Below are 26,094 nucleotides of genomic sequence, written 5' to 3'. Positions count from 1 at the left end.
CGTTACCTACTTAGCTTTATCTAGAAGGGAGTTATATATATTAAATACTATCTACTATTTGGCTTATAAATAGCCCTATTTCTTTTTAACTTATTTGCCAAAGGTCTTTACTAAATCCTAGTATAATAGATTAACTTCGCTATTAAGCACTACCTTAATAATTTTATATTCGTAGTCAAGTATCTAACTATACTACCGTTACTAAGGGAGGTATACCTCTTAGTTACTAACCAGCTAGGGGTACCCTAAAATAATATAAAGAATATTAAAGGTACGGAGGCGGAAGTATTAGGTTACACTATTAACACTATAGCAATGGAGATAAAACTCTTACCAGCTAAGTAATAAAAAGCTATTAATTAGGTAACTAAAGCCCTTTAGAAGGGCTGGCTATTATTATAGCAAGCCTAATAACTAGCGGGCCGCCTAGTATAGTGTGTAAGAGTTATCCGCCTTAGGCGCTTATACTCTCGCTCCTTATAGGACTTTATAATAAAATAGCCTACTAGGTTATTAAAAAATATACCCTGGCGCCTCCCTCTAAAGCTAAAAAAAGACTTTAACCTCTAGCTTAAGGTTCTTATATTAAATAACGGTATACTATTTTTTAATAATAAGGAGAGGCCGCAGTTTTACTTATTTACTAACGCCTTATCACTTAAAGGCTATAGAGGCTTCTACTTTAGTAGAGAGAACGGCCACTAGCCTAATTACGCGGCTTCCCTACCCTAGGCCTAGGCCTTCAGCTATTATCCCCTACTAGACTAGGTAGATAACTATATTAACCTAAAAGAGATATATGCTATTATAAAGGCATTTAAAAAGTGGTTATCGGTCTGGCGGTATAGGTCTCTTTATATTTATATAAACAATATAGTTACTTACAGCGGTATTTAGAATAATATTATAAAAGGTTCTGGAAACTAATTACTCTAAGAGATACTTATATCCTTAATAATAAATAATATTACTATAATAACTATATGGGTCTCCAGCGCCAATAATAGGCTTACTAATACTCTCTTGCGATTTAACTGTAAGAAATTATTATTACTATGCCCTAAGTGGCAAATAAATAACGGCTTTTTACTAAATAAATAACGGCTTCTTACTAAATAAAGGACGGCTTCTTACCGGATAAATAAAGGCTTCTTACTAGAAAAATAATATCTCTCCTCTAGGTAGCTGCTAACTCTTACAGTTAACCTAAAGTCGTTTAATTAACCCCCCCTAACCTTCTAAAGTAAGATCGGTAGGTTTTATTACTTTTTACTACTTATATAGCATAGCTTGGCAGCCAATATAAGGAAAGGCTACTCCTCCGCTATTAAGAGCTGGGAGGCCTTCTTAGCCCTAAACGGTTTATTACTATATCTAGCTAAGAGGATAAACTTAGGGGAGTAGATTGCCTAACGAGTGTTTAATACAGCCGCCCCTCTAATAGGTAGGATTAAGCCAGAAACCCTCTCTAACTATATCTCCGTAATCTGATCTCGTTATATAGACCTAGGTCACTTAATCGCCGCCTTTAAAGACTATACTATTAAAAGGGCCTTAGCAGGGGCTATATCACTATTTTTATTTACTAAAAAGACCAAACTACTAATTATAAAGGACATTTTAGATAAGATTGTTACCTCTAAACCCTATAAGGCGAATACAAACGTAGACGCGGCATTTACAATAGCGTTTATAGGTTTCCTACGTATAGGAGAGATTATATACCTAAATAAGAAAGCTAAGGACTTCAGCACTACGAGGGCCCTCCGTAATAATATCAGGATCGCCCCTAACGGCTATTTAATAGTCTTCTACTTAAAACGGAGCAAGACAGATAAAACCTATAGTGGCGTCAATATCTAGATCGCCGCTGTGCTAGGAGATCGTCTATGCCCCATAGCCGCGATAATATAGTTATTTAACCGTAACCCCCGGCCTCTATTAGATCTATTATTTAGCGTTAATAATACGTAAGATTCTATTAACCCGCCTAGCCGCTAGCGGTATTCTACCTAACGGCTACTCTAACCACTTCTTCTATAGGGGTGTAGTATAGTATATATATAATTGTGGCTTTGCAGAGTTATAAACGGCGCAGTTAGGTCGATAGATATTAGATACGGTAAAACTTTACTATAACACCTCGGAAACCAAATAACTTTAATTAAACTTAAACTTCTAGCGGAGTATACCTATACTGGCTAGGGAAGCCTAATATAGGGACTCTATACTTTCTATTACGGGACTACCCTATAATACCTTACATATGCTACCTACCGCATTCTGCCACAATCTACCGCATTTTGCTATATTCTATCTACCACTGCAAGATTATCCTATATTCGCAATACCCGTAATATTAGTAATATCTATAACCTCTGCCAAGTTCTGTTAAGTCTGCTAAATTCTACCAAATTCTGCTAAGTTTGCTAAATTCTGCAAAATTCTACTAAATCTGCCGAACCCTACCAAACTCTACTAAACCTGCCAAATCCTGCTAAATTCTGCCAAGTCTACCAAATTCTGCTAGGACTGTAGTAACTTATTAACTAAGTAACTAAGTTAACGATATATACCCATTCTTCTTACTTCCTTACCTTCTTTCCTTATATAATGTCTTAATTTTATTACATAGTTTATACTACGGAAATCGCTCCCGTTTTAACTTAATTCTTTATAGGTAGTAGGCGCTTCGCTAATGGGTACCAGGTAGGATTTAGGCTAGATCTCTAAAGTTTAGGCCTAAAAAGCCTTATAAACGCTAGGATATCGCCTAAATCCCGCCCTATAGGCCTATACCCCCCATAATTAATATATTTAAAATGGACTATAACCTATTCGTGCCGTGTAAGAGATAGATATTATATATCTATATATTGCTTGGCCGAAAACCCTATAACTTAGGTATTTAACCAGATGTTTAACACGGTTAATAACATTATTGCTTATAACTGCACTTAATAGGTCGTTTTTTTTACCTACCTACCCCCCTTATAATGTATATTAGATTAGTTACTTACAGTCCTATTTAGGTCTAGCGGCGGGCTATCCTATTAGGGGTACCGGGTAGGATTCAGGCCAGATCTTCAAAGTTTAGGCCTAAAAAGCCTTATAAACGCTAGGATATCGCCTAGATCCCGCCTTATAGGCCTATACCCCCCATAATCGATATATTTAAAATGGACTATAACCTATTCGTGCCGTGTAAGAGATAGAAGCTAAATATATACCGGATATTACCTTAATATAAAAGAATGGCACCTATGTTAGGCGCTTACTAAGCCTAATATACTATACCTTAGTATATATAGTTATGGTACTAGAAATGCGCCTCTTTATAATATTTAGCTATAGAGTAGCATTAGGAGTGCTAAAACCCTCGCCCCTACTATTATCTAAGTCTAAAGAGCTTAGATTATCCTAAGAAATAGGGTTTTTAAGCTGCTACGTTATTTGCCAAGGTACTATATATAGCTATTATACTAATATTTATATCTTAAATAGGGCTATAGAGAACCTCGTTAATAATTTATTAAGGTTAGATTATAGATATAACGTAGTTTTATCTAAAATATAATTTACATCTTATACCTCCTCTATTCCCATAATAGGATTTATATATCTATTTTAGAGAAAGGTTTTATTCTATATCCCCTAATTAGATCTTTATTATAATTACTAAAAGTTACTTTACCTTATTATAAAATTATGTCTTTAGGCTATTAGGCAGTATCTATTCCTATATTAAATTATAGATATAACCTAGATATATACTTACGCTGCTTATAATAGAGCTATTTATTAGGTGATAAAGTTATCTTACCTATATATATTGTTCTATATAGCCGTGCCTAGTATTAAGCTAGTTACTTACTTACCTTTTATAGGTTTATTTAGTGGTTTAGGTAGTATGGAGCCTATTACCTTATACTATTATTATTATTCTATAGAGGCTAAAAGGGATTTTCTATAGAGGTTAAAAGGGATTTAGTAGGAACTAATATAGTCTAGTTAGATTTAAGATAATAATATAAATAAAATATTAATAAATACTTTTTCTACTCTAAATTGCCTCTATTTCTCTAAAATTTAAACCTATATTAAATCCTTAATATAAGCTTAATATAAGCTACTATAACTTACTTTATCTTTAAGCTGTTTTTCTATTATAGAAACGTAATAAATTATTAAAACTATCTTAAATAAAGCTTATATATACCTTTAAAAACGTTAAAATTAAAAAATAATTATATTATAGCATCTTAATATAGCGCAGTAAAAGTTAGATTGTACCTAGTGAAGTTGGGCCGGAGCCAAAATATCTACACTAGCCGAGGTTTTAGGGCCTTGGCCAGCACTCCCGGAGCTTTCGGCAACACTGGCCGAGCTCCGGACTCCAAGGGTCTTACATAGTTCACCAAGAATAGGTACTAAGCCCCATCTGGTTTCATCTCAACCTTCGGATAACGCCACGTTCATCCAGGTATGTGCCACCATAAAATGGCCCTGACTACCTTGTCGTCTCCTCCCCTTCGCTTCCGACACCATTCAAGCCTGATCTCACGAAAATGAAGAAGGCGTTCGAATACTTCCAATCCACACCCTCACAACCCAGCGCTGGAAGTGCTCGACTAACATCTACTCCCCGCGATGTCTATGTATGTGGCCCAAACGTCGTCTACGACTCTAGTAAAGACGTAACTCGCCGCATTAGCTTTGACACTCCAACTATTATAATATACGGCTACCCGTCTCGTGGCGGCGTCATCATGCTAGAGGATGCGTCGCCCACGGACTTGGATTTCCTGGCTCTGGACCGCACGAATCCGCCCATGTTCAGGCATGAAGATCCCGAGGAGGAGGACGCGTTTTGTCAGAGGCTGCTGTTGCTAGGCGCGAAGTGGTGGGATTCGATGGCGCGATACTGGCTGTTGAACGGTGAGGACGTGAATACTGTTGATTTGGATGATAGCGACGAGCCGGAGCCGACGAAGCGAGAACGGCACTGGGTCAGCGTAGCGTGGCCTAGTGCGGGAGGGCTCGTAGTCTCCGAGTTCGACACGAACATGTGGGGCGTCGAGATCGAGAAAGAGCTCGTTCCCGAGGATGTGGCGAGGTTGCGGTTGTGCACGAGCATGGATGAGAAGGCGCAGATGCTTAAGGACAGATTTCGAGGGAAGGCGTGGGGGCGTGTAGAAGATTATCGGGGCAATGCGTTTATAGGCTGTTGGGGGCGGAAGGAAACCGGTGAGGTTGGAGAGTTTCAGAAGACATTGCCGGAGATTTGAAGGACTCAAATTTATGGTAGAAAGATCCAACTGGTGCGAGAAAGGAGAAAGCGTGCATGATCACGAACTGGCAATGGTGAATCCCGTGGGAACTATATTTCTCACACAGAGTAACATATTCCACAAGCGAGTCGCCCATCTTTACCAAGACAATGCAACCATCCACTGCCACCACGATGAATCAACCAAGCAGAACTTGATCAGTCCGTACTGAAGGCAGGATATCCCTAGCTATATCAGCAATCAATTAATCGCAAATACAGAGCGTGCGACGCGCTGCTGCAATCTTTAAAGTCCCTTGGACCACATTACGTGACCGACACGCCAGCAAGATTACACGACGCAATTGCGAGGCCAATTAAAAAAGCTAGAATCCTACCCCAGGCCGAAGCTACCGATGGGAGGCGTTTCACATCTCATGATCATGCCCGAAAATAGACCATACTTCTGATGAACAACTTCAAGCATGCCAAATTCGTTCATTCGCATCTTGTCCTCAATCCGGGCGAAAGTCATCACTACTAACGTTAATCCATAGGGCGAATGTCGGGATTCTTGAAAAGGCTGCTGTCTCAGAGCCTCAATCCCTCGATCCAAGTCTTGTTCCTGCAGAACCGCGCCGTTGGACAATTCTGCGAATCCAAGTGACGCAAATTTGCTCCTCTCAACGTTCTGCAAACGCTAGTCTCAATGTACAAGCCGCTGTTGGATTAAGGATGCCTAAACGAAGTCTGCCCCATAGTAACAGCCTTCAGCTCCGTCAGACTGGGCTGAATTGTCGTCGACTCTTCGTCATGTGGCATGAGTCCGTAGAATGACAACGTGTCATCCGGTATTCTCGTGGGTATAAGCATGCCTCCCGCCGCAGGCAGTGAATGTGTAAAACCGTGGACAAGCACCTACGCAACTCTCCGAGGTGCAATTCTTTCTCTTAGCCGGGGCTCGGGCATATCATCACCATGGCTTTCCGTTCCAGTATATCTGTACTGCCCCTTCTCTCATCCCTTCTCCAGCCTCGTGTCGCAGCAGACACTGTAAACTACAATGTCACCGGTTACGATGTTGCTCCCGACTGGTCAAAAGATCCGTTTCCCCCGTATCCTCCCATCACAGACGATCGTGGAAACACGATTGATGCTCAGAACGTCCGTGGCACACGGCTGTTTGGATGGAACGCCTGCGACAAACCTGCGGCTGATATCATCAAAGCTACATATGACGATTTCTATAAACTATCCCATGTAGACGGTCTATGGCAGAATTTTGATTGGGACGGGCAAGCTGCTAAAGAAATGTGGGGCGCTCCGTCGAAGACTCCTGACGAGCGAAGGGAGGAGATACGACGTAAGGTTCCCGTCTCTACCAGCATGCAGCAATCTGTAGAGTTGCTAACTTGGTGAACTAGAAATCTACGATGCGGCTAAAGAGATCTGGTATAGTAATTGGCAGAGGCCGCCATAGAGCCCACCGTGGCCTGGTCGGGATCTCTGGATCAAAGTGACCTGTAGCGGAGGTGACAATTCAGGCGATCCAAATGACAGGTGTGGCGACAAACCCAACCAGCCTTCGGATCCTAAATGTCCCGTAAGAACATGATCTCAGGAACAATATATGTCCCGTTGCACTGACGCTCAACTACTGTAGCCGCCCAAAAAAGGAAAAGACCCAATGCCCGGCGAGAAGAAGAACATGGAAGCGTATTCCGCGCCAACTGAAGGCTGGAGCCGTATCACCTTCTGCAAGAGGTTCTTCAACAATTTGCAACCCCTGGGCGATGTCACCAATAACATTAAGAGACAGCGACCAGGGGTCCAGGACCACTTAGATCAGTGGAACAATAGGGCGAGAACCTTCTTTCACGAGATCACTCATTTGAATTATTTTATGAACGCGCCTAAAAAGAGTCCGTTCGTCGACGACGCTCTCATCACTTACAAGTCGGGGACTCTCACCGTTGAAGAGGGCGCATACGGTCCCTACAATGTCAAAGTCTTACGAAACTTCCGAGGAGACGCCTGGTATCCCGGTCAAAACGCCGATACCTTTGCATGGTACGCAATGGCGATGTGGGCAAAAAAGGAGATAGGGAGATACCCTCCTCTCCCGGCAGCAGGTAGTAAAAAGCCGACAAAAGCACCCCGTCGTGGCGATGGCAGCTCCTTCAATAAACCGCCTAACGAAGCCCTCGAAGACTTGGGTTCCGAGGAGAAAGAGAACGAGCCTGTTGAGGGCTTCTCAATCCCGGGCTGCGGCGACAAGGAGGACATTGAGGACAAACAAGCACCCGTCATCGAAGTAAACTGCGTCAACGACGCCAGCAAGGTACCGAATAATATTTTCAGCTCTGATTCAAACAAGGTATATAAGGACTTCTGCGGCGCAACCGTCGGCAACCACCAGACCCTCCAGTGGACCGCCGACGTCCACGGCAACCTAGAAAACTCCGCACCACACCGACGCATGCTGCTAAAGCGCCTATCAGGACTCCTCTCACCCCGGGACGACGATCCTGAGAAATTTAAAGACTTCAAATTCAAGCTCGACTGGGCGCCCAACAAGCCCTACAACCCCGAAGACTGCTACATCGACTGCGAAACCGCCTTCTCCGTGCTCACCAAAACCCCCGAGTGCAGCCAGAAAGGCGACGGCAAGGACCTCATGTCCAAGTCCGGCCAGATCAAGGCAGGCTGCGGTACCTTCGGATATACGATTGAGGGTAAAGACGAAACACCATAGCCGCCAACTACCACGCCTCAGCCAGAACCGCCCAAGAAGACGAAAGCGCTGTCTGTCATCTTCCAGAATTATATTGACGAAGCTAGGAATATAAATTCGCGGCTGTTCTTCAGGACGGACATCGGTGTCTCCAAGCTCTGTGAAAGGGATGATAAGGCCTTATTGAAAGTGGGCGCTGGAAATAGCGATCCAGGGCTTTACGAACACCCCGGCTGGCCCGGTGGTACTTATCCGCTGAAGATTGATGGGACGGACTGCAAATACATGAATGATGGGAGCAGTGTTGGAGCGCTGTTCTGTGATGGTGAGAAGGATCCGATTGAGTGCAAGGAAGACGGGGAGAATAAAGGGAAAGGGAAGGAGTGCGATATGGGGCTTTGGGCTATTCATCAGCATCCTATTATGTTTTGCGAGTGGTAGAGTGTGAGGGGACTCTAAGAAGCTCTCGTCTTAGATGCTGTAAGAGTACTGTGGGTTGGCTCGGTTTTTATCTTGGTCTCATGCTTTCGTACTTTTTTCCCTCTTTCTCTTCTTCTTCTCCTCCTCCTGCTTTCCTTTTTTGAACTAGATTTCGCCTTACAGATCTCCTTCCTTTACACTTGCACTTTTGCACAACTAGTACCGCGCAAACGCCTGCAGTAAACGCTTTCCTCTAAATCCTTGATCGTCGGAGTCTCGTTGAAGCCAGGAATGTCGAATAGCTTTGCTTCCGTAATTGCCATGTTCTGTAATTAGGCACGGCGGATATCGAAGACGTACGTAGCACTGGCGACGTCAAGAAGGCTAAATTTCGATTGTAGGTTAGGAAGGGCTAGAGCCTAAAACGCTCAAGAATGTCGGCAAAGTTTAGAGTTCCAACGTATCCGAGCTTAATTTATGGCTCGCCTTTAGATCAGAGTCTAGGCTTCCGAGGGGTGGTAAGCATAGGTTTCGTTCAGCGATAGCGTGCTAAACGGCAGCGGTGTATAGCGCTCCTCCTTTCCCCATTCTCGGGGCAGCAGCAGCCATTTTAATTCCCGTGCCGCCATTTTGGTATTAATAAGCAAATGTAACGGGTAGGCGAGTAGTTGGCATTAGGAAGACAAAGACACACAGTTAGAAGGGGTGGTAAGACTAAGGTTCGGTGAAGGTACCGAGAGCGACAAGAGGATGGGCCGACCACTCCTTTAAGTAGGCGCTGACATAAACCTATCCTTTTCCGAAGCGATTGTAAATGCGGTCAGAGGTGTTCTGACCTGTAAGCCCCGCGAAACACTAAAAAGTCACTGGGGCTACTAACGACGTCATCGTCCATGACCTTGAATTCTTGCTTTAAATACCACAACAATCGCATGTAAGCGCCCATCATCTACAACACATATCAAGCAACACCTGAAGCATCTAATTGTTAACCACAAATAAATCCAAATACCTTAACCCACATCACTACTATAATCAAACTTCTATCAACATGTCTTCTAAAGAGAACGACCAACAGGAACAGGGTCAAAGAGGTATGTACTTCTACTTTTCTAAAGAACTTTGCATTTGGTATCGAATTCCAATATTCTCATCTAATATACATTGCCATACATCCTATCTTTTCATGTTGCATCATATCCTACTCCATCACATCTAGTCTCATCCTATCTTCAAAGACACCACCTCTAACACACCCAGGCCTCCTAGCTCCCCTCCTTGACCCGATCGGCAACGCGTTGGGCACAGGCTTACGCCCCATCGGCGTGGGCGTCGAAACCATCACAAAGCCGCTCACCAACGCAGTCGGCCGGATCACTAAACCAGTACTTGGCCCGATCGTGGGTAGCAAAGACGAAAAGATGGAGGTGTTGGGCGGTAATAACAAGGATAGCTACGAGCACACCAAGGAGAGCATAGGTGGAAAGCTGCAGACGGGGGATAACCCGCTCGGGCTGGATCAGACGGGACGGTGGGGCTTTAGGGAGGGGGAGAGTAGTAAGTGAGAGGGTTGGAATTTCATAAATTGTATTCGTAGTTTTGGGAAATGACCCGTAAACCGGATATGGGAAAGTGTACAAGAATATGAACGCAATGGCAGTTCTTCCGCTATAACAAGTCCATGAATAAATGCATTAATAAACCACACAAAACGGGTATCATCGCACCCACGCCTAACGCCAAACACCTCTCCTGTCCAACCCTTAAAACATTTCACTCAATCCCGATTCCCTCAGCTCCTCCCTCCCCCTCCTCCGTTCCCGAAACGTATCCTCCAATTCGCCACTGTCATCCCCCTCCATCTCCTCCCACCTCCCTGTATCCTCCGCGTTCGGCAGCGGCGTCCTGCCGGTCAAAATATCATACAGCGAGTCCTCACTATCGCCCTCGCCCTCCTCGCCCTCCTCACCCTCGCCCTCCTCTCCCTCCCTCTCAAGCCTCAGAATCGGATCTTTTCCCTGCAGCCACACAAGCACATACCCCTGCGCGTGCCCAAAAACCAATGCCGGCTTCCTATCCCTCGCCGTCGGCAACCACCTAGCCTCCAGCCGTGCCCCCGCCGCGCCCGTCTCCTTCTGCAACGGGACAGCGAGCACCTCTGGCGTGCCGAGCGCCGCGCTCCATAGATACAGCGCTGGATCGTCGTGTGCACACTGGATCATTAGCAAATCCGGGATCGCGGGGTGCCAGAGGAGCTGCTTCACCGGGGCGTGCTGGATCAGCACTGTGCGCGGGGCCAGTTGCGTGAGGTCCCAGAGCCAGACGGTGGACGGTGTGGCGTCGTCACGGGTCGCGACGAGGGTGCCGTCCGCGTTGAAGGCGATGAGGGAGATGCCGAGTTTGAGGGAGGAGTCGGAGGCTGGGGAGGCGGTGGTGGGGGGAGTGACGGGCTGGGGGGTTTCGGTGTAGGTGCGGGCGGGGAAGGCGGAGACGGTTTCTTGCCAGACGGCGCCGGTGGTGAGTTGGATCGTGGGCGTGTGGTCGAGGAAGACGACGGGGGAGAACTGGGGGGAGTTAGCTGTCAGCTTCCCAATCATAGCAGTGTAGATCAGGAGGAGGATTGGCGTACCGTGCGAGTGCTCAGCAGCGTAACCCTCTTATCATATCCTCCAATCGCCAGAAAATCCCCGCGAGGTGTCCACTCCACGCTCTTGATCCCCAGCCCGCTGATCTCCCCCTGCTGTGCTCCACTGTATATCCGATACAAATGCCCATCTGCCGTATACACAAATATCCTATACCCTGCGCTCGGTGCATCCCACACCGCCAACCACCTCCCATCTGGACTCCACTTCAAGCCCTGCGCATCCACCGCCGACAGCGTAACAGTCTTCAGCACGAAATACGTGCCGGGCGCATGCAGCGTCAGCACATCCTGCCCACCGGGCCGCGACAGCAGTGCAAACATGCCCGTCGTCGGCCTATACCCGAACCCCTTCGCAGAGCTGAACTTCGGATCCTTGATCTCGACACTGCGGCCGCTGGTGAGCGACCAGACGGTCACCTTCGCCCCGAAATCCGAGAACAGCACCACCTCATTCCCATCCCGCCCGAAGTCGCCGTTCGCGATCTTGCCCATGCCGCCGCTGCCGTTGTTGATCACCGCGGCCCATTTCTCGTCGTGCAGATCCCAGACCCTCGCGTTGTCGTCGTCGGAGAGGAGCACGCGGGTCGAGCGGCCGCTGGCAGGGGCTGGGGGTGCCCAGCGAATTACGGTGCTGCGCGCGTTCTGGTCGGCGGGGAGTGCGATGCTGCGGACGAGGTCGAAGGAGGTGGTGGAGCGGATTTGGAGGCGGGCGCCGTTGAGACTGGCGATGTGGAGGTTGTCGGGGGACGGGACCGCATTGTGGGTTGCTGGAGCTCGAGTGTCAGTGTTTTCGTGGGATAGTTTTAGTTTTACTTGTCGTACTCTTGAATTGTTGTGATACTTCCATGACATTGGCGTGTTTAGTCTCTCGTAGTGGTTTATGAAAACTGTAAACAAAGGTGATGAAAGATCCAGCCAATAAGAGCGCATTACTTCACTAGATAGCCTATCAGTCAATGTTGTATATTTTAATCATGTTTCGTTCTCTACAAGCAAAAACACATAACTCCAGTTAATAATGAAGATCCATATGCTTCAAAGTGCTTCAATACTCTTTGATATCATCGAATACTGGTGATGCTTGTCCAGCCAAAGGTAATAACTATGTATTCGAGTTTCACTGCCTCCGAGCTACAACGAGTGTGGTGGGAAGGAAACATCTCGTTCCTTAGCAAAATTCAGAATTTTCTCTAAATTGATATACTGCTCGGTTGCATTGTGGTATCATGTCTGATCTGGATTCAACAGGAAGGTGTAGAGCATGGAGAGAAGTAACACTTTAGGTGCTATACCGAATACGTCCGATTCTATCCTTTCAAGTAGCCATGCTGGGGAATGATACGGCATAATTGACGAGCTCAAATCCTTCTTATAGCTTACCATTTAATTGCGTAGAAGGAATCGAGCATCGACGAGAAAACATTCAAGCCTATACTCTAAGAAGAAAAACGCTCTACACAAGAAAAGCGGTGTCCTACATAAAGCCTTCCTCCAAATTCGTGAACGCGCTCAAAAAAACCGCTAATGCACCAACCGGAAGATCGAAATGAGGGTATCGGCATGCACATGTAGAAGAACTTCGTCACAGCACCAAGCCAACACGCTATCATCGTCACATTTTATCCAAAAAAAGTTCGAAAATTCACGTCCCCAAAAAGTCATCACAACATCCTCACTATTCCTTCCCCAACCATTCGTTACCGTTATTACCATTCTAAGTGATGCGAGCACATGGGGCTTTATGTGCTGTACACAGGCGCTTTAATCAGAATACTCTTCCCCCGAATCTGCACCGCCACGCCTACAGCCATCCGTACTCGCGGTGGCGGCTGCTCCTCCTTCGGCCCGTTCGAGCTGCCCGGCGGCTGCTGCGTCAGCGACACCTGGCTACCCCCTGCGCCAACGGTGGAAGATTGCTGTTTCCCGAGCTGTGGAGGCGTGTTGGTGCCTTTCTTTGGCCCCATTAGACCGCCAAACATGCTCCTGCCCCGCTTATTCTCCCCAGGGTCTTTGTTCATAAGCATGTTAGCACCAGGGTTGTTGCCTTGGTTTTGGTTTTGAGGCTGGCCCGAGGGATTTTCTTGTTCTGCTATTGACGAGCTAGCTGAGTCGCGCATGTCCGAAGCTATGCTCTTCAACGATGCCCTGTCTGCATCGGCGTTGGGGTCGATGATTGGGCTGGTTAAGGCAGGGATGCCGGTTTCCATCTTCATAAAGTCCGCCACTAGGCCGTGACCTGGAGGGAAGTATTCGATGTGGACCTCCCGACTCTCAAGTGGTAGATGCTGAGCGATGTTTACAGCCAATTCCACAATCATGGGCACGCCACCTTGGATATCTGGTGGCGCGGGTTCCTGAAGATGCATTTGTAGAGCTGCGATTAGTTTCTCGTTCAATCCCTCGGTTAGGCGTTGGCGATTTGTCGCGGACTGTGACGAGCGTAGGAGTTCTGTTAAACCTTCGAGAGTAGCAAGACGCCAGTTAATAACTTTGGTAACTAAAGCTTCTTCTTCTTCACCTGATTGAGCCGTGGGAGCAAACTTCCGAATGTTCAGCTGTATCATTTTAAGCTGTGTTGACAGACCGGGCTCCAAATCCGGATGGAAGTATTTTTCGAAAATCTCGTCAACTATCCAGGAAGAGATAAATGCACGACCCACAGCAGTCATTTCTTGTTTACCTGTCTCCACCGCTGTTCTATTGACGACTCCCTGCAGCCAGTTTGGTATTGTTTTCCAGTCTTTACGTATAGCAAAGGATAGTTGAGCGATGAGGCCGTCCAGCCGGTTGAACCTTGTTGCATATTCGCTGTCGTCCCACGATGTGCGTGATAATGATAGGCGCTGGTGAGCGAGGGTATTCTGAAGTTGATGCACCTGGGTCTGCTGCTCGAAGAAGTATCTCTTTACCTTTTGATATTTCTCTCCTGTTGCGACGAGTTATTAGTATAAAATAAAATAGAGGCCGGCGCCAGACTTACGCAGCACATCATGATCTTTTATCATTTGATGCAACTCCTCATCCGTCATGTCATTGACCGTTCGTGGAGGCGGAGTCGATCGTCCCATATCGCTCTCCTGAACCTGTTGACCTTGTTGACCTTGTTGGCCCTGTTGACCCTGTTGCCCTTGTTTACTTGCTCCACGATATGGCTGTCCTTGAGAAACTGGGGGGACTACATTAGTTCCAAATGTTTGCATTCCGGGCGTTAGGGGTTGCATTTGACCTTGACCCTGACCCTGACCCTGACCTTGACCTTGACCTTGCTGAGGCTGCTGAATAGCGGAAGGTTCTCGAGATGGCCCACTTGGGATGTTTTGCTGGCCCGGTTCAACCTTGCGTAAAGCATTTCGCTGTTGCTGTCCAGGTGGTGCCATCGCGTTCTGACCCTGGGGAGAAGGATTATTTTGGATGTGGTTCTCAACACCCTGAATTTGCTGGCCTTGCTGAGGGTCGTAAGCTTGGTATGGCGGACCTAACGGAGATGGAGGCGCGAGCTGTTGCTGCGACACAGGGCGAAGCGGCTGTAAATGCTGATTGTCTAGCTGCTGAGAATCTTGTTGTAAAATCGGAGGAAGTTGATGGGTGGCTTGAGGGTGGTGGAGCTCCGGTTGTTGTGGTTGTGGCTGTTGCTGCGATTGAGGTCGACCGGGCTGAAGATGGAATTCTTGCTGTCCCTGTTGCAACTGGTTCGGAGGATATTGTTGCTGCTGTTGATATTGTAAATTATCCTGTTGTCCCTGCGATTGTTGTGCCTGCTGCTGCAGTTGCTGCTGGTGGTAGAGAATTTGTTGTGCAATGTCAGATTGCTGGGATTGTCCGTTCCCAGGATGCGGGCTACCTGCGGGGGGTGGCTGGAATGCTTGGTACTGATGTTGTTGCTGAATTTCTACTGGCTGAGAGTAGGACTGGTATTGTGGTGGTTGCTGCTGCTGTAGCAGACCGTGTTGCTCCGGGCTGTAATGTTCGACCCCGCCTGGTGTGTGGTAGCTGGATTCCGTGTTAACCCTAGCGAGTGGGGGCCGATACTGGTCAGGGTGATGATTTGGCGGAAACTGTTGTTGGTACTCTAAATCTTTCGGAGGAACTTGAGGAGAATGGTCTTCTTGCTGAAGGAATGGATCCAGGTTGGATTCGTCTTCTTCGTTCGAGGTGGGTAAATGTGGACTAGAACCTTGCCTTTGAGACCACGGCTGAGGCTGCAGTCTCTGCTGGCCGTTCCCTGGGTTCTGATATTTGTCTACGCTTGGCGCGTCGCTCTTCTTCACGGAGACTCTTCTACTAAGTCCGCTTTTATTTGAAGCACTCGCCCGTGAATTGTCCTCGCTCTCTCGCGAGGAATGTCCCCCGAATCCGAGGCGACTACGGAAGGACTTTTTCGGCTCTTGGACGTATGGCCCGCTGGTAGGCGGTTGATTATACGAGTGTCGATTTTCGGGGGTTCTCTCGACACTCGGGTTTGGTTGCTGTTCAGCCAGGTGCACAGCTACGCCTATTGGTCCCTGAGGAGGGGGGTCCAAGGAGAGGTTTGAGGAGAGTCTGTGGCTTGTAGAACGTGTGGGGTAGACTTGTCTGTAGGGACCTTGAGGGCCTTGGGGTCCTTGCGGGCCTTGCGGTTGTTGTTGTTGTTGTTGTTGCTGCTGGTCCTCAGGTGATTGGTATCGCTGCGCAGCCGCTTCGTGGTTTACTGGCGGTGCTTCCTACTCAGCCGCATACGGAGGATCAGAATGTCTCAGAGACTTACCAGATGACACAGAGGGGGGATGGTCGGTAGAACTGCCAACAGATGAGTGCGAGCGATTCGACTTTGACCAGGGGAGTTTTGGAGGCGGCATCGCAGTGTTGAAGGCCAAGGAGCTTCACACTGCAGAGCTTAACGAGGAGGCGGGGCGAGGGGATGGAACAGCTAAGAATAACGTGCGACCGACGCTGGGCTGTTGGAGTCAGTCGCAGGGAGCGCCCCTTCGCGCTTGAGACAACATTGTATTGGGCCTGGATGAAGACAGCTCTCCTCAATAATGTGCGCGAGAGATGGATGTCTCCTCAGCCCAGAGCCAGCCGCACGTGCAGCACGGTCAGACTGGACCCGAGCCGCATCAACACGATTACTAGATAGGTCGACCCGTCGAAGTGCTATATCGAGGGCGGTGGCAGTGCAAAGAGCTAGGGCATCACTAGGAAGGTCGTGGGGTAACTGTATGCAAGGCGAGTCTCACTGATCCGCAGATGAATTATGCTGGAGAACCTCTCGCTCAGCCGACCAGTGTCGACGCCGTATTGCCCTCAACACCCTCACACGGCAAAGATGCATCTCGTAATTCAGCCTCCAAGGCTCCTGATGCTGCCAGAGGGAGAGTAGGCAGCCCGCAAGGGTCACTCACACTTCGCCAGCTTTAGCACTCGCCATTCAGCCTTGTGTGCCAGCCTTGCAGACATGAACATGAATATGAATTCTCCTCACTTCAGATATTGATTGCTCATGTTTACACGGCCTATTCAGCCTTATCAATGCCGGCAAGAGATTTGCCAACAAAATAACACTACGCCAATTGTTCTTTGGCAAAGAAAGCAAATGTTCGACGAGGAATTGACCGGCTTTTTCCTGGACCGCCATGGGGGGTTTTCAGCTGGCCCACCTCTCTATTTTTGGCGCTCGAAAATCCAGGGACCCTGCGACTAGCCGAAGTTGAAAAGCCTGCAGATGGCCCCTCGAAGCTTATCCAAAATCCACTGGTGGAACCGACATTGTATTTTATATTTACTGCAAACGACGGCACTTTCTCTTGGCCAATCGAAGGTGTGATAAAATATATTGGAGAAATCCCGCCGTCGCAAAATCACTTTAAGTTGAACCGGAATATGTCCCACAAGGCTGAGGCCTAGGATGTCGATACATGTTTTCTCCGTGTACCGGCGCAATGATTATAGAATTCTCAACTACTATGACCTCAAGCAAGCCTTGCAAGGCGGCGGTGCAAGCAATATATAATATTTATCACTTAGTTTCCTCAAGGAAAAGTTAGGCCCCTCCCGGCAGTTAAGCCCTTGTGACCTCCTCAACAAGTCTTATTGGTAGACTTGATGCAGAAAGCCGCAAGCCTTGGTGGCACAGCGTGAGTGGACCGGATTGGCTTCAAAGAGCTATTGCCTAATTAATTCATCTGCACTATAGTATACGACCCTGCTTTTGGAGTAAAAGTTAATATATAACTTTCTATTATTCATTTCTACCCAGCCATTTGTCTTACGAGCTCGTACTTTCTATGAACTTAATCTTTTCAACTCCGTTGCAACCACATCATCCGCATCATTCACTGCTGTTTCGGCTTATCATGAGAATTACTCTCCGCGTGGGAAGCTTTATACGGAAAGCTTTACATGGAAAGGTTTATACGGGAAGCTTTATGTGGAAGCCATATGGTCGCGCGGTTGGACGTGCCGCATTGTAGGTTGTGCTGGTCAGCAGAGGGTATTCTACGGTAGCATACAACACTGCTGTAAAGACTGCTGTAAGAGGGTAAGTCCTTTTCTTGAGGGTCTTCCGACTTCGGATGGGTACTCCTGTCAACTCTCATCTTCGGCTCCGGTTTCTTGATGCAAACTCAGCATCGTTCGCGATCATGGCTTCATTCAAGATGAGTCACGTCTTTGAAACCCGCAAGGGCTCCAACAGGCGTGAGGCATCACCATTGGACAAACCCAGGTTTGACACTCGAAGGCAGAAAAGATTCACCAATGCCGCGCAGAAATGCTGAGTCCATCTTGCTGCCTCCCATAAAGATAGCAACTTCGGCATTGAAGACGGTACTGGCAACAGACAAGGCATCCCCAACAACTGTCTCAACGAACTTCCAGGCGACACTGACTACTCGCATGCTCTTAATTTCAAGTCTGAGCAAATTATCAGGCGACAACACCAACTGTGACAAGTTTTCGAAGTCGGAGAGTCGTCCACGATGGCGAACAGCTGCGTACGCAAGCAAGCCAATCAGCTGGCAGAAATATTTTCCAACACACCATTATCAGTGCGATGAACACGAGATGTGTCTCAATGGGATTTGTTATGCACAGCCACTAATTTAAAGAAGGCTAGCATGAGGACGGAACGGCAAGTTACCGTTCACGCTGTTTAAGAACACGTTCGCGCGGCCAAGCCACAATTTGACGACGAATACTGCGGCACCAGGCACACGCATCATTTATGTGATCAAAACCCAACTGTTGCTAACCAGGGCGTGTCAAGGTTGTTCCGGCATGGATTAGAAATGATTGGAGAGATGATGGACACAGGTCGAACAATCATGATAAGCCGCGTATGACGTTTCTCGAACTTCGCCACAAGACCCAACGCGTGCACGGACCCACTCCGGTTTTACTCACACCACATGTTTTGTGGCTATGACTCACTACTCGTCCTTCTGACTCTCCTTCCGGACTCCGTGTATAAAGATGCCCTGTAAGTACCCTACCTAGATTTCTGCACACTCAAAGACTTTTCCACTCTTCTGCTGCAATCTATCAACATGGGACAAAGACACAATCGAAAGCGGATAAGGAGTCGGCCTCGTCATCGCGACGCTGGCAAAGCACGCTCACTGCACTATCGAACCAATTCTATCGACTCGAGCGCATCTTTCCTTTCTTCATCTGCATCCTTTCTTCAACCCTCACCCTCTCCACTTCCTCTCGCGAGCCGCTCTACGAATCATTGGCATCAAACGTATCCTGCATGGCAGGACTGCCTCCGCCGGCAACAGGAGGAAGCCTTGGAAGCTCAACGACTTCGCTTCTTCGGAGGCGAGGTCGGTGATGAAGTAAGCCTCTGTGAACCAATGTTGAAGGTGGTCATGGATCTATTCAACGACATCGACTATGTAGATCCATGACAGCCCACCCACCTCCAACAAGTTCCACATCCCCTCTCCACCCTGCGCAAGTTGGCGAAAGATGGCGTGACGGTGCTAGGCTTATGACTTTGTACATTTGCAGCAGGTTGATGCTTCTTCCCTGCGATCCTCGACTAGCGGTGTTGGGCTTCTGTCCATAGCAATACAATACTCTCCTTTGCCGACGTTTCGCTCACGGCCGGCGCGCTCTTGCAAACATTTTCGATTCGTTTGAAGTGGTGATGGCGTTATTAACGAATTCATCTTAATTCTCTCACATCTCGGCGACTCTGGCAGCCATATCAAAGGCGTGGGACAAACCGAGCGTGGACTTGTAGCAGTGAAAGGATTTGGTGCTTAATTCGGCTGGGTTGAGGCTCCAAATTCCGGATCGGTCCATCAAGCTTGGCCCTGGGACTTTGTATTTGCGCATGTGCGATGGGAAAAAGGGCAAAATTAGGTGTCGTGGGAGCTCGATGCTTGCGGGTTGAGGTATCGTTGCTTGAGCTAACCGCTCGCGATGATGTTCTCCTTGCTTGAGCGTCGCTTCCTTTGCGGAAACTTGGGAAGGACATGCGCAGCTGGTGGAGGAGTCGTTGAACTGGACCTTCACCTTCTTCAACGACGGGCTATTTTCAGTATTATACCCGAAGGACGATTGGAATACTTGCATGACGGAGGTTATTAGGAGGGGTTTTCAAATAGCTTTTAATTATAACTTTTCCCCTCGAAATCTAAACTTGCAACTGATATTTAATATTCAAATGTGACCGTGACCAGCGGTAATGGAGCTTGGGCCCCGGTTGCCCTATGAAAGGGTCGTAACGTACCCTTCTTTCAAGACGGCTCCCCTCAGTACCTCAACTCATACCAACCATGAATCAACTTCTAAACTTCCAGCAGCCATCTCCCAGTGATAAAAAATTGTAAAATTAAAAAATAAAGAGAAAAGAAAAGAAAAGAAAAGAAACCTCTGGCCTGAGTTATGGATTCTTCAGAGCTCAATCGTCGTGTTAAGTTCTGGATAAGCAAATCACAGACTGATTAACAGATCGTTCAGGTAATGAAGGCTGAGCAAGCTGAAGTTTCATTTCCATTTCAATAAAAAGTGGAAGAAGGAAACCAAGGCACTCTCAGATGGACTGAAGCAGGCAAGGCCGCATTTCCTGAGCATTGCTGCCATCCCAGATCTTTCCGCTCCCCGCCATCTAACATATGTTTATGCCAATGTGTGTTTGTCCATGTTTACTTTTGATTTTCTTCTTTCGTCTCACCATCTTCACTGCAGTCTTTACCTCATCGCATTCAGACGCTTTATCTTTCATAAAGCATTCGCAGATACGCTACTATTATCACCTAGACATGGCCACTGCAAACGGTTTTCAGTATAATTCGAGCCCAAATAGTCCGTTTACTCAAAATGCTTCTTCAGTTCCAGTCGATATCCATCCCAAGAGAGATCTTTCTCAGCCAACGTCAGACAACTTTCAGGCTAAAACACAACCTCAACCTCAAAGCGAGCCAGCTATTTCCTCAACCACTTTTCAACCGGCAACTGTACTTACCCCACGACCGGTCACCTTCGTTGATCCTCAGACCGGATCTAATAAATCACCTACATCAGGCCGTCAGAACGCACCAAGCGCACTAAGGCGCCGCCGACAGCTTCGCGCGCTCCAGCGCGCCCCTCGACGCGCGGCACACCCGCAATACACGCTCCTCGAACTCGAACTCAAACTCTGCTGCCGACTCAACCGTTACGGAACCGAACGGCCCTTTCGGTCTCGACGGCGCTGCGGGAGCGAGGAGTCCGCTGGAGCTGGGGAACAGAGTTAGGATGGGTGGGAGCTGTTTGACGGGGAGGGAGCGGCAGGGGCAGGGGTAGGGAGGTGAGGAGGTGAGCAACAGCAGCAGAGGCGTATGTTGAGTGGGGTGCAGGTTGGGGCGCTGGGTGGGTGGACGAAGACTGTGACGCCTTGAAAGATACAGAGGGGGTCATTTTGGAAGGGATGCGCTAGGGATTGTAGTGTTGAGTGAGGCCGACGGCGGGCGGTTTCTCCCAGGGACGGCGCTGGGGTCGCCGGGGGCGGACACGAGGATCGGGATTATGAATGTTTGAGCTGGGGTATTTGGACGGAGGCTTGTGGTTTGGTGTTTTACTGGCTAGGTATGAGAGAAAGGTAGGGCTAAGGATGCTGGGCGGAGTGGCGATTGATGATTGAGGTTGGCAGGAGGTCAAGGTTCTGGTTTGCTTGCTGCGATAAGGGGGCAGCGTTAGAGTATTATGCACGGGTTTCTTTCTTAATTCCAGACCAACTTATGAAAAGTACGGCTTAGTTTCATGGCCGGGGGGGTCTCAGGTGTTCACTCATCCTCTCATGGAAGGAACCAAGACGACAAACACTCAGCCGGTTGTTAAGAGTACGGATGAATCCTGCAACCATCGTACTTCTCTATGCCCCTTTTTCTCCGGTCCAATTATTATCAGAAAATTTTACAAGCGCCGTGTGTCCAAATCCAAAACTCATCGCTCTCCTCTAACGCCCAGAACTCCCGAGTCAAGTCCGAACTTTATCACTTCTTACCCCAAAGCCCCTTTCCCTCCACACTTCGGGCAAGCCTGACCGGTACGCATTGACCTGATATCTCCACCTAAAGAATTTAATCCAATCCCCAGACAAGCCTCCCCAACGCCCTACCCTGGCTCCTACTGCCACTTCCTCCCACCCCTCTATCTCCTCTTTTTCGTCCCTTCCATATCCTACCCCATCACATCAATCCCTCCTCTCAACTCTCCGCTTCCCTAACCCCATTCCCCCTTCGTACCCACTCCACCTCTACTCTCCTTTCGATAGTCTTCTCTACAGCTTACTCCGCCCCTCTCCTGTCCCCGCTCGTGAAGTTGTAATCCCCCGCACCCCTACGGCGACCACTAGTAAAGTTATAGTCGTCACCGTCACCATCACGAGCGCGCAGGAGGTCGGGGGACCAGTTCTTGAAGAGGTGCTTTAGCGAGAGAAGAGAGGGTCGTTTTGTGTGTTCGGTTTTTGGGGCGGACTGGGTGCTGGCAGTGTATGAAGGGGGCTGTCGGGAGACTTGGGAGGTCATTTTGGTGGTGTTTGAAGGGTTGATTGAGTGTTGGGTTTGCTTTAAGATGAAAGGCTGCTGGATGAGATGACGGTTTGGAAGAATCAGATGTTTGCCGCGGCGAAGATGTGTGAAGGGGTTATAGAAGGAAATATATGTAAGGGAAAGATGAGATATTTATTCGTTAATAATGTTGTAATGATTTGTTAAGCTGTGAAGATCCAGGTCGCCTTTTAGTAAACTAAATACAGATTACTGATGTTTGAAAGCAAGGGGTTAGATGTGGCAGTGAGAGACGGATGATCTAATATACATCTTCGAGAATAAAGAAATCCTACCGTTTGTTGCTTATTATTAAAGCTCGCGCGAGATATGGGCCGAGTGACGGCCGAAAAAAGCTATGAAGCGGCAGTATTGCCCAAGCGGCGTTTTATCGGCCAAGCTCGGAGGTACTTTGACTGCGGGATTTGTCGGGATGCCAGTGTTACTAACCGTAAGGCCAGTGTTACTAACCGTAAGGCCATCTTTGCTGACAAGCGGGACAGCTTACTTAAATGATGGGCCAGACCTCTGTAACAGAAGGTGAACATTACACGACTGATGAGAAGGTCACGACAAAATGACGGAATGCCAAGCTTTATTTGCTCCTCGGAGGCCTCACGGAATCACTGCTTGTAAACGAGACGGGTGTTACCCAGGATAGAGGACCCGGCATGGCGCCATGTAGACAGCTGAAACGTGTATGATTTCAAAAAAAAAAAGGTTTAGCTCCTCGGCAGCTAAACCGAGTTAAGGTAGACCCTCATATCGAACAACAACCATCTAAACAAACCCCTCCATCTACTCGTCTAGTGTCTGAACCATACGCTACCATGCCCGCAGCGACCACCATCACCACCAGACACTTCTGGCTGCGCGCGACAGCCATCCTGGTTATCTGAGTCCCCAGGTACCGCCTTCGCACCTGCCTCCGCCACCCGAGGAAGGAGCCGAGGACCGCAGAATATAATTGCGAAACCCGAATATGAACCTCACCCCGCTCCCCCCGACAAATATGGCGTCGCGCTTCTCCATCGAGCTTGAGAAGCTCGATCCCACGGTCCCCTTCCGCGCCTCGCAGACACACACCCACCACACATGGGCGCGGACCTTCCACTCGCGGCCCGAGCTGTACATCCGGCCGCAGACGCTCGCTGAAGTCCAGAAGGTCGTGACGCTCGCGCGGCGGCTGCGCAGGCGCGTCGTCGTAGTAGGATCCGGACATTCGCCGTCAGATCTCACTTGCACAAGTGCATGGATGGTGAATCTGGATGATTTCAATAGCGTTTTGACGGTTGATGCGGAGAAGAAGACTTTGCTGGTGCAGGCGGGTATCAGGTTGCATCAGTTGAATAACAAGGCAAAAGAGTATGGGCTTACGATGCGTAATTTGGGAAGTATAGATCATCAGTCGATTGCGGGTGCTATTGCGACTGCGACGCATGGCAGCTCGCTATCTCATGGCTTGCTTTCGCAGTCGGTGAAGAGTTTGCGGATTGTGCTGGCGAACGGCCAGGCAGTGAAGTGCTCAAAGGAGCAGAATGAGGAGCTCTTTCGCGCCGCGCTGGTTAGTTTGGGCGCACTGGGAATCATCGTGGAGGTAGAGTTTGAGATGATCGAGAACTGCAACATCGAATGGTTCCAAACGATCCTCGCGGCCTCCACCGTTCTCAGAAACTGGGAGCGCACTCTCTGGACCCAGACCGAATACACGCGCGTGTGGTGGCTGCCCTACACGCTCCGCGCGGTCGTCTGGCGTGCCGAGAAAACCACAAAACCCTTCTGCCAGCCTAAACACAACTGGTACGGCGGCAGCATCGGCTACCACACCTACCACACCCTGCTCTGGGCAGCGCAGTACGTCCCGCGCCTCCTCCCATCCATCGAATGGTTCGTCTTCGGCATGCAGTACGGCTTTCACGATGGCTTCACCACCTCCGCCGTCGAGGAGCTCCGCTCAGGCCTTCTGATGAACTGTCTCTACTCGCAGTTCGTGAACGAGTGGGCGCTCCCGCTGCACAAAGGCCCCGAAGCCCTCACACGCCTCACCGCCTGGATCAACGGCGACACCGACACGGCCCGCATCCCGTTCGACCCCTTAGGCGTCTTCGTCCACTCGCCGATCGAGGTCCGCGTCTCGGACACCTCGGCCGCGGACCCGCGCCCGTTCCTCGACAACACGGTCCGCGACGGCCCGACGCTGTATCTGAACGCGACGCTCTACCGGCCGTACGGCCAGGATCCGCCCTGTTTGCGGAGATACTATCAGGCGTTCGAGTGGCTGATGCGCGAGATGGGCGGGCGCCCGCATTGGGCGAAGAATTTTACCGATGGCGTCACGCATGGGGTGCTCTCCGCTTTGTATGGCGAGGATATGGCGGCGTATCTGCGCGTGCGCGCGGAGGTGGATCCGGAGGGCATGTTTGTGGGAGACTGGCATCGGAGGACTGTGCTGCCGCCGAGAGCAGAACTACCTGTGCTGGCGCTGGAGGAGAAGGAGGTGGTGAGGAGGCCGAAGAGGGGAGGCGGTGTGGAGTGGGTTGGGGAGCAGGCGAGGTGGTGGGATGGCGGGGCTGGGATGGGGAGTGGGCGTAGCGAGAGCGAGGAGAGCTTTGATTTGATGGTTGGGGCCGAGGCGGAGGCGAGCGTGTTGCTTGAGAGCTTGAGGGAGGATATGGAGGAGGATGAGGTCGATGCACTGCAAGGACGGAAACATGGGAACGCGACAGGGGTTTACGGGGACGAGGGTGTTCGATAAGATGTAGGGCATCTGCTGGCATGGTACCGGGATGACACTCTAGGTGGGTTAAGGTGCGGTTGAAAGACGATGGACGCAGTCATGACTTGTGAATGGCTTAACGTATAACATGCATTAGTAGAAGGGGAGAAGTCGTTCTCTCCAAAACTTCAGCATTAGCACTGACGAATATTCATAGAATTTCTCACTATATCCTATGTGCCTTCGAGGCTTGCATTACCCCCAATTCGATTGCCACGCACCCTTTTTAAAATAAATGAGACTAAATCTGCATAGCTCAAATACATCAACGGTGGGATCTTAAGGACACCTCTACTTCTTGAGAAAAACATATTAGGTGAAGTCCTTAAGTTCTTCAATCTCTCGTGCGAATCCTATATGGCACTTATGGCAACCAAACGAACAGTGTTTTCCGGTTAAGTCTACGCTTTATAACCGCACATGAACGCGTCCTTCTATGATTTACAATCTAAGCATCCACAGTGAAGGTGATCCAAAGTGAACAACTCTATCTACGCCAGAGCATCGGCATGTGGTCCTTTACTTAACTTGACCTCACTTCACTCTTCTGGCTCTATAAAGTCGACGCCGCCTCCAAACCCAGATCTTCCCTCTCAACTCAACGCTGTTCTCACAGTTCTACAGTTCATATACCTCACCCCGCTCAACCCAGCCTCCGAAAGGGTTAGCTTTGTAGCGTGCTATGGAGCGGGGGGGCAAACGCCCGCTTGAGGAATTCCCTCCCCACCTCGAACCTCCGTCTAAGAAACACCAGCCTGCCTTGCCAGATGGAACGGCGACAGGCCCGCTTCAGAGTCGCGATGCACAAGAGAATTCTACGCCTGAGGCTCTTGAAGCCTCTTCATCACATTCGGATCAGATAACACACACCATCTCTTCTGTCAGCCATCAATTCGACACAACGGCCGATCCGGACTTGTGCCTTTTGAGTCTTCCAGAGGAACTTCTGCTTAATTGTATAGGCTTCCTGACAAATTCTACTGGTCTCCATTCTCTTTGTTTGACTTCAAAGCTTCTGGGAAGGATCGCTTCGCCGGTGCTTTATCGCAATATCAAGCTTACTGAAAGGCCCACCCAATTTCTGTTGAGAACCCTCCTCACCAGACCTGACCTTTCTTTGGAGATCAGATATCTTACATTTGTGGATATCAAGAGAATTTTTGAAAGGCCTAAGATGACGTCTCACGAGTTCCAACTTCTAAATAGGGCTGTTCGTGATATCCATAAGGAGCT

The 26,094-nt window shown here is 48.7% G+C and overlaps 8 protein-coding genes across 8 annotated transcripts; 6 read left to right on the top strand and 2 right to left on the bottom strand.

The window, feature by feature from the left end:
• Positions 1 to 4,296: 4,296 nt before the first annotated feature.
• K441DRAFT_659362 (uncharacterized protein) lies at positions 4,297 to 5,461 on the top strand. Its single transcript, XM_067648516.1, has one exon. It carries the CDS (start codon positions 4,569 to 4,571, stop codon positions 5,286 to 5,288), a length of 720 nt encoding a protein of 239 aa, XP_067504421.1. The 5' UTR covers positions 4,297 to 4,568; the 3' UTR covers positions 5,289 to 5,461.
• A 786-nt stretch (positions 5,462 to 6,247) lies between these two features.
• Positions 6,248 to 8,444, top strand: K441DRAFT_677152 (uncharacterized protein; the record flags this gene model as incomplete). Its single annotated transcript, XM_067651036.1, has 5 exons — positions 6,248 to 6,632; positions 6,694 to 6,721; positions 6,830 to 6,872; positions 6,933 to 8,004; positions 8,050 to 8,444. The coding sequence occupies 5 exons, from the start codon at positions 6,248 to 6,250 to the stop codon at positions 8,442 to 8,444; spliced, it is 1,923 nt and encodes a 640-aa protein (XP_067504420.1).
• A 1,030-nt stretch (positions 8,445 to 9,474) lies between these two features.
• Positions 9,475 to 9,988, top strand: K441DRAFT_686958 (uncharacterized protein; the record flags this gene model as incomplete). Its single annotated transcript, XM_067652041.1, has 2 exons — positions 9,475 to 9,517; positions 9,684 to 9,988. 2 exons carry the CDS (start codon positions 9,475 to 9,477, stop codon positions 9,986 to 9,988), a joined length of 348 nt encoding a protein of 115 aa, XP_067504419.1.
• A 198-nt stretch (positions 9,989 to 10,186) lies between these two features.
• K441DRAFT_558554 (WD40 repeat-like protein) lies at positions 10,187 to 11,917 on the bottom strand (the record flags this gene model as incomplete). The annotated part of the gene is made up of 3 exons (XM_067643415.1): positions 10,187 to 10,987; positions 11,053 to 11,837; positions 11,893 to 11,917. 3 exons carry the CDS (start codon positions 11,915 to 11,917, stop codon positions 10,187 to 10,189), a joined length of 1,611 nt encoding a protein of 536 aa, XP_067504418.1.
• Positions 11,918 to 12,631: 714 nt separating this feature from the next.
• Positions 12,632 to 15,996, bottom strand: K441DRAFT_91531 (uncharacterized protein). The gene is made up of 3 exons (XM_067654538.1): positions 15,815 to 15,996; positions 14,051 to 15,766; positions 12,632 to 13,996 (listed from the first exon to the last, which is right to left on the bottom strand). The coding sequence occupies exons 1-3, from the start codon at positions 15,903 to 15,905 to the stop codon at positions 12,810 to 12,812; spliced, it is 2,994 nt and encodes a 997-aa protein (XP_067504417.1). The 5' UTR covers positions 15,906 to 15,996; the 3' UTR covers positions 12,632 to 12,809.
• Positions 15,997 to 18,593: 2,597 nt separating this feature from the next.
• K441DRAFT_686955 (uncharacterized protein) lies at positions 18,594 to 18,956 on the top strand (the record flags this gene model as incomplete). The annotated part of the gene is made up of 1 exon (XM_067652040.1): positions 18,594 to 18,956. The coding sequence occupies one exon, from the start codon at positions 18,594 to 18,596 to the stop codon at positions 18,954 to 18,956; it is 363 nt and encodes a 120-aa protein (XP_067504416.1).
• Positions 18,957 to 19,737: 781 nt separating this feature from the next.
• Positions 19,738 to 21,102, top strand: K441DRAFT_91429 (uncharacterized protein). Its single transcript, XM_067654537.1, has one exon. The coding sequence runs from the start codon at positions 20,172 to 20,174 to the stop codon at positions 20,790 to 20,792; it is 621 nt and encodes a 206-aa protein (XP_067504415.1). The 5' UTR covers positions 19,738 to 20,171; the 3' UTR covers positions 20,793 to 21,102.
• Positions 21,103 to 22,645: 1,543 nt separating this feature from the next.
• K441DRAFT_659354 (D-arabinono-1,4-lactone oxidase) lies at positions 22,646 to 25,149 on the top strand. Its single transcript, XM_067648515.1, has one exon. The coding sequence runs from the start codon at positions 23,068 to 23,070 to the stop codon at positions 24,838 to 24,840; it is 1,773 nt and encodes a 590-aa protein (XP_067504414.1). The 5' UTR covers positions 22,646 to 23,067; the 3' UTR covers positions 24,841 to 25,149.
• The last annotated feature ends 945 nt before the right edge of the window (positions 25,150 to 26,094 follow it).

This window comes from Cenococcum geophilum (assembly GCF_001692895.1).
Source record: "Cenococcum geophilum 1.58 unplaced genomic scaffold K441scaffold_19, whole genome shotgun sequence".
NCBI lineage: Eukaryota > Fungi > Ascomycota > Dothideomycetes > Gloniales > Gloniaceae > Cenococcum > Cenococcum geophilum.
This window is presented reverse-complemented; position numbering and strand designations above follow the sequence as displayed.